Source organism: Lissotriton vulgaris, chromosome 11 (assembly GCF_964263255.1).
Source record: "Lissotriton vulgaris chromosome 11, aLisVul1.2, whole genome shotgun sequence".
In the NCBI taxonomy this organism is placed as follows: Eukaryota; Metazoa; Chordata; class Amphibia; order Caudata; family Salamandridae; genus Lissotriton; species Lissotriton vulgaris.
Genome location: NC_141699.1, coordinates 979,465,922 through 979,485,438, shown reverse-complemented (window position 1 = coordinate 979,485,438; position 19,517 = coordinate 979,465,922). Strand labels below are relative to the sequence as shown.

General features: G+C 42.4%; 1 protein-coding gene across 1 annotated transcript in view; it reads left to right on the top strand.

Annotated features, from left to right (window-relative positions):
- Positions 1–19,165, top strand: part of LOC147683805 (arylacetamide deacetylase-like) — a 93,679-nt gene extending 74,514 nt beyond the window's left edge. Inside the window, exon 5 of the mRNA XM_086944203.1 lies at positions 13,070–19,165. Coding sequence (XP_086800329.1) covers positions 13,070–13,678 — 609 coding nt within the window. The 3' untranslated portion in view covers positions 13,679–19,165. The remainder of the gene's footprint in view (positions 1–13,069) is intronic.
- Positions 19,166–19,517: the final 352 nt, after the last annotated feature.

Here is a 19,517-nt window from a genome sequence, read left to right as displayed (position 1 = left end):
TGGCTACATGCAAATTAGTCTGTCCCTGGCCCAGTGCATCATGGGAACAGGGCAGACCAAACTACCAAGCCAATTCTTTTACTGGAAAGGAAACAAGCTTCCGGGGACCGGTTTCTGGCATTACAGCCGTCTTCGGCCCGGCTTGCTTGAATCCTGATGGTACAGATACTCTGTCCATCACCACCCCCTTTTCTGATAGGGTTGTATCAAGGCGGATAGAATGGCACTAGGGTATTCACTCTCCCCGTACACTCGAGCCACCTCATACTTCCCCCAGATGCTGTACCTAACTTTGTGTCACATCATGATACTCATCAATCTTGGTCTAATACTAGATAAGAGAGATCTTTCCCCAGTCTCCTTGTGTTTTCTTTCCAATTCTGCAAGCTATAGTTCGAGTTGTGCCAGTTGATTATGGAGGGAAAGAAAAACCACCAGCGTCTTTGGACAACTGAACTCCTCTAATATAAACTTTACACACCTTCCATACCATGGCAAACTTGCTTACTGATCCAACATGTATGCTGAAAAACTCGTCTAGGGCTTCTGACAGGTCATCCCTAAAGACTGTATCTAATAATAAGTATGGATGGAAGTGCCATTTAAATGTGGCTTGCTGCAGGGGCTGCAGCTCCATCTCCAATATTACTGGGTAGTGGTCTGAATACATGCGGGGGAGAGGTCCACATCGCCGGAGCCACGGGGCCAGCCTCAACACAACAAACAGAAGTTAATACATGTGTGGATATCATGAGCAGTAGGGTAGTGAGTGCACCCTGGGTCATCTGAGGAGTGGTCACACCTCATGGCCAGAAGCTCATTCTGTGTTACCTTTAGCGATTATAGCATGAGCTGCCAGCAACAGGTGTGGCAGCAGACCCTGAAAATGATGAAGCTCTGGGCAAAGCATGCAGTTGAAATCATCACCCCATAATTGAGGTATGCATATCCACTGAGCCAGCTGAGCATTTAAAGAGTAATAGAATTGGGGGTCACCATAATTAGGTCCATAGACGCCAACCAGTAAGACCATCAGGTCATCTTTACTGCATCTCACTGTTGTATGGGGTTTTAGATTCCAAATGCATTTTCCCGATTCATGCCCTTATATGGGTATAATTAACGTTGCCCTTATATAGGCATAGAAATCAAGCCCTTATTCAGGCATACCCCATGCAGTCCAAATACAGGCATGGCTACTTCCATCCGTTCATCTACGTCACAATGATTTCTTTGAAAACCAGACTCTTAAGCCGTTAGGGACTTCCCCCTGCTTGGATATTGATTTCTCCAAGAAATCATTTATTATGCATGAACAACTATTCCTTAGGGGTTCATTCATGATGTTCATATGCCCAACTTTACATCAAACATGGCATTCCTAAACACCTTCAAGGTATAAATATACCTTCAATTGCTATGTCAAAGCACGGTGTGGTTCGGTGCAGTTCGACGACCTACTTGCCCGACGCAGCTCGCTACAGCAAGTGCCGAAGATAGCTGACTCTCCAGCTAACTCACTGATCAGGAAGCTGTCCTCCTTGCCGAGATTCCAGCTCCAGTGTTTATGACTCCCCTTGCGGGGTGTTGGGAAATCAGGTCCGAGACAGAGATACCAACCTCCTTCATTCCAAGGTATGAAGCTGATTAGAACCTAGAGAAACTTTTGTCAAATTCTTGGCAAAACTAAACCTATGCTAAAGAGCATACTTTCTTATTCCCTCGTACTAGACTTAGGTTAGGTACATTGGGGTAGGTGTATTTTAGAAGCACCAGTTCAGTATTTCAGCCTGTGTTATTTATGTATGTATTTTTATATGGATTAGAAACCATACAATGAAATTACAGTATTATTTAATAATACTATTCTCGCTCCACGCATTATACTTTGCATTCTGTCTAACGATTGTAGCAGTGCACTTCTCTTGCATGAGAAAGAAGACTGTTCAATAAACCATTTTATTGAAAACGCCCGTCTCACTATTTCTCTGCAAACTCTGTAGAAATGAAGCATGCACAAATTGATTGAGTAAAATAGTTATCTATTGTTTCCACGACTATGAAGATATATTCTTGGGGAAACAATGTTGTCATGTTTATGCGGTTGTCAGAAACGAATCCCTTCTTGTGTATTCAAGAAAGTTTCTAGTGACCTCTGAGCTAGCTGGCAATCACAATTAAGTTTAGTATATTTGATAGAGACCTATTGACCTAATTCCTACCTCATATCTATAGGATATATTATTCCAATGTGCAGAGCCTATTGGGAATATAGGAACTACACTAAATCACCACCACATATCTCCCATCTGGATCCATACATACCTCTTGTAGCTTGATCCTCCAGCCTCCGTGAGCCCAGATTAGTACGCCCCTAGTGTGTGTGGTGAATCCTGCAGAACAACGTTGGCCCTGCATTCTGCTAGGTGTTAACAGTCTGCTTCCTGGTGCCAAATGCGTTTCTTGTAGTATGGCAAAATCTATAGTGTGTGTCTTAAGATAGGCCAATATCTTGCAGAGTTTTCTACAGTCATTTATGCCTCTTACATTCCAAGTGATGAAGCAGACCAGCGATGGGCCACCTGAGCCCACCACAGAACCTTTTGTGTGATCATCCAACATCTCATGGCCCTGACCATCCCTTGTTCTCTGTCTGGACACTCGACTCCTGTTGTGCACCTTCTTGTATGTCAACAATTGCAGCATGAAGTGTTCCCCACCCACATTGCACCTTGCCCCAACTGACATAATGAACTGATACCCTCCCAAGACCCACCCTGGCCACAACCTTTTCTCCTTTCATATAAACAATTGGTAAACATGGGGTGGGCTTTACAATTGCCATACCAAGCAACCGAGCACCTATATTGTCGGGCAGACTCCAAGTTAGTGGCATTATGTGCAAATAAAGTAGAAAACCAAAACAGCAAAACTGTAAACAGATTATGCTGCAGGCCGTGTTTGCAAACAATCACAGTACTGTTCAGAAGATGCAAGGATCAATGGAATTGTCATTCCATCTAATAGACAGCACCCTCCTGCAACCAAGATTTTCCATCCTCCCCAACTCCTTTCCTGACATTAACTAGTACATAACAGCAATAAACAAATTGAGCAAAACATTCTGTGGAGAACATAAAGGGTACTGATGAGTTAAGTATGTAGCAGAGTAAATATCAGTCTCCTTTGTAAGAGGCAGTCCCAGAATTTGCCCCCATAGCATGAACCACAAATGCAGAGGTTGTATCTATCAGTTTTAGGAGAGAACAAAGACTCACGTCTCCAAATCTTGCCTGCCACCTTCTGTGTCAGTGTGGCCTGGGAGACCTGCACCATGATTTATTGAGTTCCCTAGTCCTCAGGAACTGCTGCAATACTTTTGGATCAGTGAATATAGTCGGCTTAACACCAACCATAACTCTAAGCTGCGCTGGATATAACATATTTTACTCCAGTTGCTGCTCTCGTAATTTGCATTTGGCTGGGACAAATTGCTCACAGGCCTCCTGTACTTGTTGAGTAAAGACTGGGTAAAAGGACAAATCCGTGCCCCCATACCTAAGGACCTTGATTTCCCTTGCACTGTGGAGTGTGGAGTCCCTATCTCTATAATTCAACAGCTTCGCGATGATGAGATGGGGCGATACCCCCGGTATCAGATATGGTGCCAGGGAAAGATGTGCCCTCTCCATGACAAATATTTCAGAGAATGTTTCACAACCTAGGAGTTCCGAGAGAGCTGTTCCACAAAGCACTCCATGTAGTCTATGTTGGTGCTTTCTGCTATGCCCGCTATTCTTAAATTATTACTCCTGGAACTCGCTTCTAAATCTTCAGATTTGAGGAGGTAGTCCATGTTCTTCTAGTCTGCCATTGCATTGATCTGCTCGTCCTCAACTTCTGAGTTAATCTGCTCTGCCATATCTAGGTGCTCTGTTTACTTATATAATCTTTCCGACATATGATCCATTCAAAATGGTAAGGCATATCTCTTACCATCAATCTTTGTGAGGCTTTGTTAATTCAGCATAGGAATCTGCTTTAGAGCTGCATCAACTTCTGCACCCATGCCCTCATCCTGATCACCCTACAAGGCAGTCTCCTCATCCTGAGCTCTCGATTTCTTCCTAGGATCAAACTGCAGTTTTGATTGTGTTTTATCCATCTTACCTATCAATGTGGATGGTGCTCATGCCCACTCGCCCCTTATCATCGCTGTTTGAAATGTAACAGCTGGGGCACTGCTTGTCACAAACTAAAGATTGGTGTGATCTCCCTAGGTTTGTAGGCCCTGCACCTCTCTGCCTCTCCACTCCAGGGAAGGAGCCGCCAGCACAGTCTAGTGTGCAGAAACCCACTTTCGGGATAATGCAGGGTGAGCCAACTTCATGTCTAGGTGTCACCCTCCAGGGGAGCCTGGTCTATCCCAAAAGGCTGGAGTCATCACTTCGTACCCAGCAATATCTTCCACTCCACAGTTCTGATATGAAAATGGTGCCCCACAATAGTAGCCACCATCAAAACCCCTGCCAGGGGACAAAGAGCTAGCCCACAGCAGGATCCTACTAGCGGCTAACTCTGGCAAGGACCCCCCAGATTGGAACAGGGCACACTCAAATATAAGTCATTTGGAACCTGTAATGTGTACCCCGATATGTCGCCCATTCCTCTGCCAGGGGGAGAATGCCCACTGCCCACAAAGACCATCCGGGCCCCTCATACCCTTGCAGCATTCTTAGGAAAGGGGAAGGGGCTGTCGGGCTAGGTCACTGCTTCTCCTTGTGGGCCAGTGAAGATTAATGTCCCAAGAAGCTTAGTAGGATGGCCAACAACTTGAGGTAGGATTTTCAACTCAACACCACTTGGATCACAATGCATGCTGTCTGGTCGTCACCAGCGGTCAACAGCCTCCATCGTGTCCTAGCAGCTTCCTTCGCACACCAGCTCCAGGAAGAGCGCTACCCCCTCACCTACACAGGTCAACCACATGGGAGGGACAAAGCACACCTCCCCTACCCTCCGTGTTGGCAGATTGCCACCTGTGTCCAAATGATCTCCCTGCTCACCATAGCAATTTGGGTGCCACAGACCGCGCGCCTCCAGACCAGGCCCCAGGCAGTCCACACCTCTGCGACTTTCACAGGGAACCCACCTCAGGTCTTGGATCTCTGCTCAATCCCAGGTTAGCATCTACTGTAGATTGAAGAGCGCTGATGGGGATAAGGCCTCCAAGTCAACACATATCCCTGTGACACTGGAGTCAAGGAGCAACCACAGCAAGTCGCTCCTATGCCTCTGCCGAAGGCGACATGTAGCCCAGCTGCAGCAACAACATTGTGCCTTTCCAGCTACACAATTCAGCTGCAAGGGCCCATACCAGGAATCCTCCACTTACAGGACACTGGGAAGGGGTTAACAAGTTAACATGGCCAGTTTCCTTCCACTTGCGCATTAGGATTATGCAGGATTGAAATGCAGCCGGCGGAGCGCTACTATTGTGCGGCCATTTGCAAGCAAGGCAAGCTCTGCCTCCCCAGGATCAAAATAATGGTTACAATAAATCCAATGACTTGCCATGGTTGGATATATTATAACTATTGCAGGAAAGTTGTTTTAGAACTTTCAACCCTGAAGTTATCTAAAGCAGCCCTGTAGCAGCCTCCTTTGATTGGTCAGCCTTTTGACATCCTGAACTAAGCTGCTTCCTTGAGTAGGTGGGCAGAGGCCTAGGGCTACAACAATACAGCTCTTTGGTGGGAAGAGGTTTGCTTCCTGGAGAAGCCAGAGAGAGGCAGGTGACTGTGTAGATAAGCTGGACTTCAAAGACAGGATCCTTGGCAGAAAACAGATGTCATAGGACCCAGACCACCCCCACTTCCTTGATCTCTAGCCAGATGGGAGATCCCCTAATTAGATTAGGGGAGGGTCTGGAAGGGTAATGTAGTCAGCTGTTAGTCACACCTCTGGGATGGCTCACACACACACCAAGGAAAGATCTTCACCATTTCGATTTTTGGAAGAATAGTGCATTCTGTGTCTAAAATATGCCACACTTTGCAGAAAGTGGTCATAGCAGGGGCGGAAATTTCCATTGGTTGTGGTTTACCCCACCCCCTTCAAGCCCAGGATGGAGGATAAATGGGGCAGAGCTACAGAAGCTCTTTACATCAATGCTTGGAACAACAGAAGAGAAGAAGTGACCTGCTGGACCCATGGACTGCACTATAGAAGTTTGCACTCTGAAAGACTGCACCTGCTGCACTCACAAAGCTCCACTAAGAAAGGGCTGTGCCTGACTTTAAGGAAAAGGAATGTCATCCCTGATCAGCAACAGGTACAACATAGCTGGCAGACGTCACCTACCAAGAGAGGATCACCCCAGCTGACCAGTTCAACTGGCTGTTTCCTGGACTGTGCAGGTGCAGTGTGGAAAATTGAGTACTAGCCCTCAAGAGGCAATCCAGAGTCTCTGAACCTCTGGTCTGAGCTAGTGTAAAATTATTTTCCCCAAGGAAATTCAGAAACAACCAGATTTCAAAGTTTAGAAACGTTTTGCAAAGATTTGCAGAAATGTTCCAGGATGAGACTGGCTCCACATAAAGAGGCCCTCCATGTCTTGCAAAATGGCCTAACCACACTGGTTTCACCAGCTGAGATCTCTGGAGCTCCTTGCCATTGAGGATAAGAACTTCCAAACGTTCACAAAGGCATTTTGATGCAGCAGGCCACCGTCGTCGAATCAAACTCTGGATCCAAGAAACCGAAGACTTGTCATCAAGAGAAAAGCTCCAAGAAAAAACTAAACTTTTGATTTCATATTTAAAAAATCATATCTCTGGTTCCCTACATTGGATTTTTGTCATTTTGGTGTTGTTTTAAAGATAAAATTATCTTTTTCTTTTTATAAATTCGTGTTGGATTTTTATTGTGCTGCGTCTTTACTTATTTACTGTTTTGGTGGTATTACATGCGTTACTTATACCTGTCTCCTAAGTTAAGCCTGACTGATCATTTGCTAAGCTCTCAAAGGTTGAGCAAATATTAAATGTAAATGTAAATGTACATGTATTTATATAGCGCAAATCACCCACATCGCAGGCATCTATGCGCTTGCTTAGGGAACCCGTCCTGGTATTCCCCTGTGAGATAACCCCGGCAGGGTCTCCACAAGGTGAAAGCCAGGCATCCCGCCGCGAGGGGCCGTTGTGGAGATTAAGCAAGCTATTGCCCAGAGTCGCAGAGTGTGAACCCGTGAGTCGAGTAGGCACCGGGGCGAGAATTATCGAGTCCGTGGAATTATTGAGCCCAACCCCCGTCGAGGCGGGGAATTGAACCCTGGTCCAGGGCCGATCTCAGCTTCCGGGTCTGCCGCCTCTAACCCCTGAGCCACACTTCTCCACTACAATATATATACTGAATATACTATATATAATATACTGAGACTTGACTGGACCTATTAGTGATTGTAGTATTATTACTAGCTGAGGGTGAATACTCCCCCTTACTAATAACCCAGCATCCTACATTGACATTTAATCTTAGGAACCACTGATTACACTGCAATTCCTCTCTCGTGGCATTGTCTCAGTTTCTTGATTGTGGGCCCGTGCAGTAAGATTTATGGGTCCAAAAGGAAAATTAGGAGACACAGATATTGAGAATGTGAGGTACAGACCATAGACTGAAATGCATGCTGACACTGAAGGAAGTTAATATGGGGAATTAAAAATGAGGAGCATAGAGAAATGAAGAAATTGCATAAATATACACAGTAGTGGGACACATACACAATAGAGAAAATTAGATAAACAAACACAAAAATGAGAGGCTTAGGCACTCTGGAGGGAAGCTTGAGGTACTGAGAGGTATACATATATGGAAAATAGGACATTTATCATGAAAAACATGGCTGTAACAGATTTTTGGGGCTCATGTAAAGTATAGTAGGTAGCCTGCCATCTGTCAGGGTGCTGTGGACTATATCCTCAGCCAGTGCCAGCACTGAGAATATCTCTGTGCCTTCAGAGGAGCCACTGTTACAGAGGCACTGAAAATTTGGTGGGTTAGAATGTTCATTTATCATTTGTTACTATGCTACTACATTTGAGCATACATTTTGGTACTTTGTGGTTTTGGTTGTGAACAAGCATCTCTGAGACTCATTGTCAAATCTGAGGTGACAAGTTAAGTGGCTGCGAACTAGATGAGTTAGTAAGATTAAACTTAAGTTGCTGGGGGGAACAATAGCACTGAGAACCTGGAATAGAAAATAATTTGTTTGTGCATGCAAAAGGGATGGTGTAATCTCCGCTTTTGAGAACAGTGGTAGCAATTGGTTGAGAGAGTAGATGTTGGGAGGCCTGGCACTCCTCATAGGTACATAATAACGTTATAAGGCCAGCTTCATTGAAGAGGAGGAGTACCTTCAAGTTCAGCTCATTTCTCAGCATGGTCCACCCACATGCATTTTGAAATCTTCCTTTTCTCTCTTGGCAGTTGGAGCAATAATGTGTTCAATTTCTCACAGAAGAAAACGGCAAAGGTACACAGAGTTTTTGTAAAAAATTGTGTATTTGGTCATGGTGGTGACCTTTAATATTAGCAATCTAAAAGTCACTATATTAATCTAAACTCAACTCATGATAGTTATGGCACAGTGCCAACAGGCTTAACTTAGGCCAATGTGGAAAGTATTTATGCAGTACCGAAAGAGCAACAAAGTCATAAATGCAGTGCAATAAAAATTCGAACCAAATCAGAAAAATAGAGAATATTTTAATAAATAAAATGACAAAATTTTTATATGAGGAAACCGGAGGTATACATTTTCAACTTTTCAAATAAAAATTGCGCAAAAAGGATAAAGCACCAACCGTGGTTAACTGGTAGATGTAGACCCAGACCTAGACATAATTTGAGGCCAAATATGATGGAGAGAGGGTCTGATACAAAACCCACGTGGAAAAGGCAGCAGACTGTAGCTAAAGTGGGCTTCAAGAGTTCAAATAGCCACTGGACGTGGTCCAGTGAAGCCATTAATTTTGAAGAGAAAAGCTGAGAGCTTGCGACCGTGGATTTCATGCACACGGAATTCCTCTTGCCAGCTGGATACTTTTGGAACGTTCACCTGGACAAGATTTCATCTTTCGCACTTAGTCACTTTTTCAGACCTCAGAATCCTTCAGCAGGACAAGGCTGCAGATTGTAGCTAAAGAGGGCTCCATGAGGCTGTATACATTCTCCGCAAGGTCCTGCTAAACCTGATTTCCTGCTGCAGAGAAACTCCAATCAGAGAAAAACCTGAATCTTCAGCATAGCAGCAAAGGACCTATGGAAGATCAGCTTGACAGGTTTTCCCCAGTCGTCATGAAGTTTAAACATTTTCCAAGTTTATGGCTGGTGGTAGGAAAAGTCCAACCAGATGCATGCCAAGCGTTCCATAACCTCAGGAACAGCACTTGGGGTTTGGACTCACCCAAGCAGACCCCAACAGGAGTGTCCAGGGTTCAGGTCCAGCTGGAACTGATCACCTAGACAGTTACTGGAAAAGGGCTCTTCTAGCTTTTTGTGCCCCTATATTGAACAGGAGGTCATCCTTCGGACCCTTGGACTACACTCCTGGGTGCAAGAAGGAGGAGGTCCAGTCCTCCAAGGCCCCTTTCAGGTCACAAACATCCACAAACAGCATGTTCAGTCCTCTTCTGTTCTTCCTCAGGTCTTGGAGTGCCACCTCACTAACCAATGGAGCAAAAGTTTCCATGGGCAACTTTGCAACTTTGCAGCAGTTCCTGCATGCCCCACAACAAACAATTACACAGTGCCCCTTGCTCTGAAAATCCGAAATTATGAAAGCGTTCTGCCCTTCTGCAGACCCTAGGTGCCCACCCATAGGCTTGTCCAGGGTAATGAACAGCCCTTTGTACATGGTTACTCTCTACACCCAGGTCGATATTTATGTTCTGGGAGCAGCTTTCACACCTCAATCAAGGACATAGCCACCTGTGTGGCAGAAGGTTAATATAAAGAAGCCCTCGGAAGGTTCAGGCACGGAAATAGTAACCTTCTAAAAGTTCATTTTCCTTAATACTTATTAAGCACTATGCTGGCAACTCCCGATGTGTGCACATCAGTATGGGGCTTCTTCTTGGAACAAATGGCCTCCCCCTTCTTGTACCCTGACTGGAGAAAGTCATAGCACTTGGGCTTGTATGACCCCCATTGGCTTCTGCCCACTTAACCTTTCCATCCTATGTTCTGAAGAGGATATGGGACTCCCTTCCCTGAAAACTATTTGGGAGTCTTTAGAGAACTCTCTTGTATTATCTCTGCCACCCATTCTCCTGAGGATGGGGGTCCTGAACCACATTTCTTGTGGTTTCTCCCAGGTACCTTCTTTGACACTCCGGTGTGAGTCGGAGGTCAGCTTTCCCAAGCTCTCTGGGTATAGTTAGCTTGGAATCTATCAGGTTCTGGCACAACTCTGTAAAGCTATTAGTCAAGACCTTTTCCTAAATAAACTAATTGTACAGCCCATAATAATGCTTTACTTTACTGCCCTTCACGCAGCCTTCCATTTCCTTGCTAGAGGCATCTACAAAGTCCACCTATGACTGGTGTGCCTGCTTCCGGATATCCTTGAACGTCAGGTGATAATTCTCTAGGGTAGACCATATCTGGTTATGAGGGCCTCTTTCATGGTGCCATATGTAACCTGGTCAGCTGCATCTAGGGTCAATAGTATATCCCTTCCAGCATGTGCTTCCACAGACTACCCCTCAGTCCTCTTCTGCTTCTCTAAGAGTCTGTAAAACATCTCATACGCTGAAAACCATGTAAAAACAGGTTATTTAAATAAAAAATATAGATTTTATATTATATATTAATGTACAATATTTCAATATACCTACTTGGAATGTAGATTGCAAAAAAAATGTCACAGCGCTATTAACTCGATTTTGAAGTAATTCTGTAATTAATTTATGCATATCAAATTATATTTTTTTAAAAATTCTGAAAATTAAATTAAATATGAAATCTCTAATTGATGTTAAAATGCTTTAATAACTATTATCAGTGATGTATACAATTAAATGTAAGTAATTCATTAATATTTTTAAAATTTAAGTCCTTTTTTCCTTAAAAATGCTTGTTAGAATAAACATGTACAATTTTATTCATGTTAACATTATAGTAAATGTATTCATATTTTTATCTGTTTAAAATATTTTGATTTGAATTAATAATATTTCTTATGTTTTTTTCATCTTTACCTTTATTATTTACTATGGGATGGTGTTGCAGTACCAGTGGTAATTTGTGGTGCTGGACTTACTTCTACTTTGGCAGTAGCAACTACACTCATAAATGTGGCGCTACAGCCTTTTTCAGGGGGTGGCGACATGTAAGAGGGACTTTTTGAGAAACTTTACTCTCAGAATTTGTAAATAGCCAAAAAGCAGTGAACTTACACAAAAGTTGAAGTTACCTTTGTGAATCAGCCCTTCTGTAAAGGCACGCAGGATTGGAAAACATTTAATAAATGTACATACATGTGGAGTGAAGCATAGTATATCTGTGCCTTCTATTGGTTTTTAGTATTCTGCACTAAATATTGCTGTAAGTTAATATCTTGCATTTAGTTTTGTGGAAAGGTATATCTGCTTTGTCACCCAGATTCTTACCCATAGACCTGACTATATATACACAGAGCTATCCCACAAACTATCCAATATTAATGATTTCTATCCCAAATACTCTTTACTAAATCTTCTCTACACCTGCTCTGCTATCAGATCACAGCACCATACATTTTGGAAAGGTAGAGGTATCAGAATATTCTTCACAAGAGACCATCTCACCTTATCAACTAACCAAGGGGCTGGTTACGATGCGGCTCGTAAAGGGCTGCATCATAATGGGCCGCTCAGTTTTCTTTCCAACCACCTCATTATGAGGGAGGCGGTCGGAAAGGAAACCGGCCGGTCATTCAGGTTGGTTTCTGACAGGTTATAGAGCCCGTCTACCAGTCGGAAGCTGATTAGTAATCTCATGGGCGATCCTTTCCACCCTTAAGTTAAAAATACACGTTCCCGACAAGGAAACCATGTTGGAAATTGCATTTGGGGGGCCCCCAGCAGGGCACTCTTTGGTTAAAGGCCTCCGCTTGGTGGGTGGTTGGCCACCACAGGTACCCTCTGTTGATCCCTGCACCTTGAGGTAGGTACCTTGAGGTGCATGCCACGGGGTGCAGGGATGAACCGCACCTCCCATTTCTCTATGGGAGTATGCATTACGGGCGGTTTAGGGCCATAATGCCTGCTCCCATAGTGAAATATGGGAATGCGACCGAACAGTGTGCTGACTGGGTTTCGGTTGGTCCCAGGACCAAATCGGTGTTGGGCGGAAGGAATTCTGCCCAACATCGAAATAATCCCTGAAGAGTGCACCATCTCATCTTTCAAAAAATGTCCTTGTTCCACAAGATCAACCCATTACATAAACATCTCAGCCCTTTGCAGAACAGACCCATTGCAAGATCACATTAAATTAGGACCCTTCTCACTTTTTAAAATTAGGTTTATTGCTAATTAATTTCCTCAATGTATTGAATGTGTGCATGTGGGACAAATATTAGTACTAATCGCTGTACATTAACTTGCAGTAACTAAAGAGCCTGTTTATTGTGCAAAAGGGTCACTAAAAAGGAAAATATATAACCAACAGCACAGGCACTACATTTATTAGTAATAATTTGTAAACTCTTGGATGACACCCAGAACCATTTTCTTTAAGTCATAGTCCCTGACATTACTCTCATTGTATTTCAGCATATTAACATGAATTACAACTTTCAGTAAACAATTTGCATTTGGTAGTTCATAGTTGGGTAAGAATGTGCGCAGCCATGTATGTTCCACATGTTTTTAATTATTTTTGTACATAACATATGTATCTCTTTTTGGCACTATTGTTGTATAATAAAGCCTTTAGTGTTCCTGTTACTCATTACTTTGTATTTCATGAAGATAGGCTGGAATCTAAACACATTTAAAAACTATTGTCTTTACAGCTACAAGAGGACAGTGAAGTTGATGTTAAGCCTAAAGTTCAAGCTTTGATATACCCTGCTCTGCAGGACATTGACCTGGACACCCCATCATATCGCGATAATAGTGACATGCCTGTTCTTACGAGGAAAAGCATGATCAGGTACTGGAGTACATACTTTGCCACTGACAAATCCTTAATTGAAGCCATGGGATCCAACATACATATCACTTCAGAATCAAACAATCTTATTAAATTTGCAAACTGGAGTAACCTCTTGCCTGAAGAGCTGAAAAAAGATCATGTTTATCACAGCCCAAAAGATGGAAGTTCAGAATTTCTGAAAAAGTATCCTCAGATTACAGATCCAAGGGCAGCACCTCTTTTGGTTGATGATGACAATTTGAGCAAATTGCCCCTAACATATATACTCACCTGTATGTATGATGTCCTAAGAGATGATGGTTTTATGTATGCAGCGAGACTCAAACAAGCAGGTGTGCAAGTTATGCATGACCACTATGATAATGCATTTCACGGAATGATGGCCTTGATTACCTCTACGACAGAGCAATCACTTGGAATGAGAATGCTCAATAACTACATTATCTGGCTGAATGACAACCTGTAAAGAACATCAATTAGCAACGCACTTTATTGGAAAATATACTGTTGACACTGAATATTGTCAAAAGGAAAATTCATATGAATACAGAAGAAGGATCACGATTAGGGACTGAATTATTATGTTTGTCAATGATTTTGAAAAAAGTTTCCTACAATTCATGAATAAGGTGAAAAATTAAATGTAAATCTCTTAAAGTATAAATGTCAAATTGTTTTTCACTTTTTGCAATTCATTACATGCTGAGCTAGGTGATACCATGTGGTAAATGATTTACAATAACTGCCTAAGAAAAATATGTTCATGCTATTGAAAGCTAGTAGACTAAAATATGATCTTGTCTAATGACCTTCTGTACAATCATGTTATTGTTGGGAAAAAAATTCTACATTACAATGTGGTGTGTACTATGTAACACTAGCATGCCTTGTTTTAGAAAGTAGGCAATAACATATTTTTTAGGATAATGCAGATGTGTAATAAGAGGCTCTTTCTCTCCCCTCAAGTTTATTATATTGCACAGAGAGAAATACATTAATTAGATATTCATTTTCTTAGTACTACACAATTGCAGTTTATGAATGTAGGAACTTAACACTTCCTTTTTACAGGATTTTTCGGTAAAGCCAATACATGGCATATCAATGGGACATAAAGGAGCAAAGCAAACAGCAAACAGCACCGCCACTAGCTCTGGTTTGTAACAGAAAGTATCACTTCATTGCTTTATGCGTTGATGTGTGTGTGTGAAGGTTTTTGTTGTAAAAATTACAAATCCTAATAAAGAGGCACATTAAGGTACAGGCTGACACTGTGATCTTGGGAAACGCTTGTTTATGAAACTAATTCAATTCAGCACTATAGTGAATCTACTTCAAAACAGGGTGAATGTGGTTACTGTTAGAAGGGTGAATTGAGGTCTGTATCAATTAAGGAAAAGATTCCGAGCTATCAGCATTTTAGCAACAGTGGGGACAGAGTAGATCATTTCTTCCTTTAAATTTCCAACCATGAAAAGGGCAAGGTTATCTATGGCAAAGCACAGGTGGTGGCGTTAATGGAATCACAAGTTATTTGTGACAGGAGGGACTCAGATGGGCAAACGTAGCTCCATAATGTACAATGTACACTGCACTATTGATTCATATACCCTACAATGTGAGGCATCTTATTGAGCCCCTGTTTTATTATCAGCCTACATTGACACTGTTAAATCCACCTAAACTCTTCCATTAACCAACTGGACATTTACCTGTGTGTAAGGAGGTGGACTGCAATGTCAGAGAGAGCTCTGCCTTAACTTTTGTCAATGCGTTGTTGGGTTTCAGAATGTCTTGAAAATGTTGTTTCCAAATGCAACACGCCTCAAGCTTTAGCACTTTAGAGGTGCGGATGTCCACAGTGTCGTCAAATTCCATCCTATTGGATAGATTTGTCTTAATTCTAAATGGATGTCATCCATTTGGACCATATTGTACAGTCACCTCCATTGCTTTTTCAGCCAGGGGTTCCTCTGCTGTGAGCGGAGAGGTTCTCACCCATCTGCAGCCAATTGGATTTTTTCTATTCCAGAAACTGATTAAAATATTATCTCAAGCTGCTTCTCAGAGGAAGCTCCTTAGTGATAATGTTACATTCCAGCAACATAATTTGCATCATAGTAGACTGCAAAACTGGCAAGATGTAACAAGCATTGGCAAAGCCAGTAGATCGGCATGTTCGAGATTGATGCAGCTGCAGAAAAGGTTTTTCACAAAGATGCATTGCCACAAGACACTTCAAGATATGTGACTGTAGTCAGATGCCATTGCTAGATAAGGCGTTCCGAATAATGCAGGACCACAGCAAGTTAATAGATGCCCTTCTTTAGTCAAATGCAACTGATTAAAAAGGCTCTCAGAATGTGTGGTCCCTCAAGATTACAAAATTTCCCTCACAAGAAAAACGTAAGTGCTTGAAACGCCCATCACAAAGCTGCAGAAATGCAAATCGCTACTAATTGTCATATAGTTTCAATGATACAAGGCAACACTGGACATTCCTCTTGAAGCAGCTGCAACTATTCTATTCTATTTGTGGTGTCTTATATGGTGCACAGCTACCCCAGAGGGCCTCACGCCACTGAGACAACCACACCTGTAAAACCTAGGCTGAAAACCAGACTAGATAGGTTGTTAATAGTTTCCTGAAGGCAGTTTCGGGCTGCATTTCTCTTAGTTTAGTTAGGTAAAGGAACGACCACCATATCTGGCTCTATTGACCTTGGGGATGGTCAGCATTAAAAAAGTATTACACAAAGATCAGCTCCACAGGACATTACTGTTGTGTAGTTCCTACTAATTCGTAGGATCTGCGTGTTTTTTGGACAACTTAAACTTTTTGTGAGGTGCCTAAATTGATTCTGAGCATTCCACAGGATATGTTAACCTAGTGACCAGCTAGTTCACAGTTGCACCTTAAGCCCCCCTAAAGCTACCAAAGAGCGTATGGTTTTTGGCAACCACTGAACATGACAACCCTGACCCCTCAGGGATCGTGGTAGCAGATCAAAACCTCTCACTCAGTCACTTTGGCTCTTTTGTTCTCAGAGTAAAATACAGAGAATACACACTGGGATGTTTTCAATAAATGTATTGAACCAATGTTATTCTTGCATAGAATACATGTGCTGCAATAATCAATAGACAGAAGCAGATGAAAGTGATTAAAAGCACCAAAAGAGTAAATAGCAAATACATTCTACCAAGGAGTTAAAACAGTGAATAAATGCAGGCATATAATACAAGATAGTAATCATGCATACTCCTACTATTCAAACCCTACTCTGTGTGTGCCTAGAGCGTGTGTAGGTGTAAAGCCAAAAATCCCCGCAAGGGACAATCGAATCCCATTGCCTGGTGGGAGAGAATGAAGGACCCTGTCCTGGTCACGAAATGGACAGCCCTCATAGAAATGTCAGACCACCGCGTGATGAAGTTTCAGCATGCAGGGACCCTCTCTGTCAGCTGAAGTGCCTCCTTCGCCCATCCTCTGAGATGCTTATTATTTATAAAAGAGGCACCCTTGCTATGTACGTATAGATTAGCAATGTTATAAATAGGCAGATACCTCTGTCGCCTTGTGGATTTAGACAAGATGACATTTGTACATCGTGCATAAAAGGCCTTGTATTCAGTGTTCGGGCATCATGATAATGTTTTGCGAGCCCAAACGTGTAATCAAAGTAAGTTTCCAACATTGTCATGCATGTGAATATGTGGAAAAAGTCATAGAAATAATCTTATTGTGTTATAAAGAGGACAATGTAAGGAAATGTGCAGCATTGGTACATGGGCCTAACCTGGGCACATAACCCGATAGCTGCAGAACTGTAAATTGTTACTAGATTTGATATAGTTTCAGTGACACGAGGCATCTCTAGACATTCCTCTTAAAGCAGATACAACTATTCTCTTGTATTTTATTCTATTTGTGGTGTCTTACCCCAGCTACCCCAGAGGGCTTTCTGTCGCTGAGACAGCCACACCTGTAAAACATAGGTGAATCAGACTGAAATTCAGAATAAACAGGTCTTTCATAGTTTCCTGAAGGCAGTTTTGGACTGCATTTGTTTTAGTTTGACAGAAAGGACATTCCATAACCTGGCATTCAAATAGGTAAAGGATTGACTCCCACACCTGGCTCTTTTGACCTTGAGATGGTCAGCATGAAAAGTATTACTCAAGCTTCAGCTCCACAGGACATTACCAAATGTCCATGTGGACTCAGATGTACCTGCTTGAAAGGTCTTTCACAAAGTGGTAAACCAGCAAGACGTCCGCAGATGTGCCTCTTGAGTCAGATGTAACTGCTTGAAAAGTCTTTCACAATGCTTCAGTATAGCAACTAATTAATAGAGGGCCCTCTCAAGTCAGACTGCTTAAAGTTCTTCATAGAGCTGCAGTCTGGAAAAACGTTCATATATATTTCACTCAAATCAAATGCTACTGTTTGGAAAGTCACAAAGTTACAGCTTCCCTATATACCCCTATCAAGCTAAATTAACTGCATGCAGTCTTTCAGGAGGCAGCCGTACCTACTCCCGTAATAACACGTCCCTTTCTATAGAGCTGCAACTGCTTAAAAATGCTTTCACAAAGCTGCAGTACCAAAAGGTGGTGCAAGCTATCTCTACTGAATCAAATCCATCTGTGGCAAAATCTTTCAGAAAGGTTCAGTATCAATCACTGTTAACAGATGTCCGTCTAGTCTGATATGCATCTGCTTGAAAAGTCTCAACGCTTCAGTACTACAGGATGTTACTGGAATTCCCTCTCAAGTCAGGTGTACTGCTTCAAAATCTTTCACAAAGCTGCAGTTCTGCAAGAAATTACTTGACACTCCTCTCAAGTGAGATGTAACTGTGTCAAAAGTCTGCCGCAATGATACAGTACTGCAACACGTTACTAGATCTACTGCAGAAGTCAGGTGTAACTGCTTGAAAATGCTTTCTAAATCTTCACTATTGCAACATAATTTTTGAAGGCCCAATCAAGTCAGCTGGAACTTATTGAATTCTTTCACTAGGCTACAGTACTGCAAACTATTCCTAGATGTTTGACTCTGCTCAGATGCTACTTCCTCTAAACTCTTTCACAGAACTGCATTTCTGCAAACTGTTATATATATCCCCATCCAGTCAGATGGCAACGGCCTGAAAGATTTTTCACAAAGCTGCAGTTTCTCAGATGTTGCTAGATGCCCATCTTGAGTTATTTACAACTACATGAAAAGTCTTTCACAGTGCTAAAATACAGCAAACTATTATTAAAGTTCTCTCTTAAGTAAAAGGCAATAGCTTCAAAACCTTTTCAAAAAGCTGCCTCCAACTGTCCCCCAGCTGGTGACTTGGAGTGAAAACTGCTCCTAGACAGAGGCAATGGCCTGGGTATGGGGAGCTGTTTTTGATCTCATAGCTGGAAGACCTGTTTGGCTGTGCCCAGGAACCTAACTTACTTTAAATGGGACTTCCCTCTCACCAGCAAATGTAGATGATACCTGAACAGGCCCCTTCCTTTGTCCTCTCAGCCAGGCAGGCATCAAACCCAGTGAGGGGAAAGCTGCCCCCAGAACTGGTTTGGAGTGAACACAAAGACTTCACTGGGACTTCATCCAACTTCGATTCAATGTTGTGAAGCCTTCCTTGGAAACCGCCTGCAGTTTTGCTGCACTGAAGGATTTTGACTTGCAGAAAAAAGACTGAGCACCAAGGTAAAACCTCTGATTAGGTAGACCGGTTGGTGTATCTAATCTGTGCTTCATCGCAGCCAGCCTAACATCCTGCCTAACATCCTGCCTAGGTTCGATCTACTGTGACTTTTGTCTACCATTGATGTTTTGCACTTTTTGGTGATATTTTTACATAAATGTTTCAAAATTTAAATCTATGGGTCTTCGTATTTGATGTTTGCCATTTTGGTGTCATTTTCCTCATTAAATGTTTCTCTAATTGGAGTGGGATTTTTATTGTGTTGTATTTTTGATTTTAACTGTGATAGTATTACTAAATGCTTTACACATTTTCTCCAAATTAAACCTGCCTGCTCTGTGCCATAGAAACCAAGGGTTGAGCTCTGGGTTACATTACTGAAACCGTTCAGTTGACCTAATAGAACAGTACCTTTATTACTTCTAGTTGAGCTTTATCCTCTCAACGTATTAGCCACTTTCTTACAAAGTTGTTCAGTGGTGGAATCCAGAACTTGTGTTTAGTAGTACCACTCAGCTATTAAATTGACAGCAAAATTGATTGTGGATTTATAATTGGCATCAGGTGTTTGATTGGGCCATATTTGATTTTCCCCAA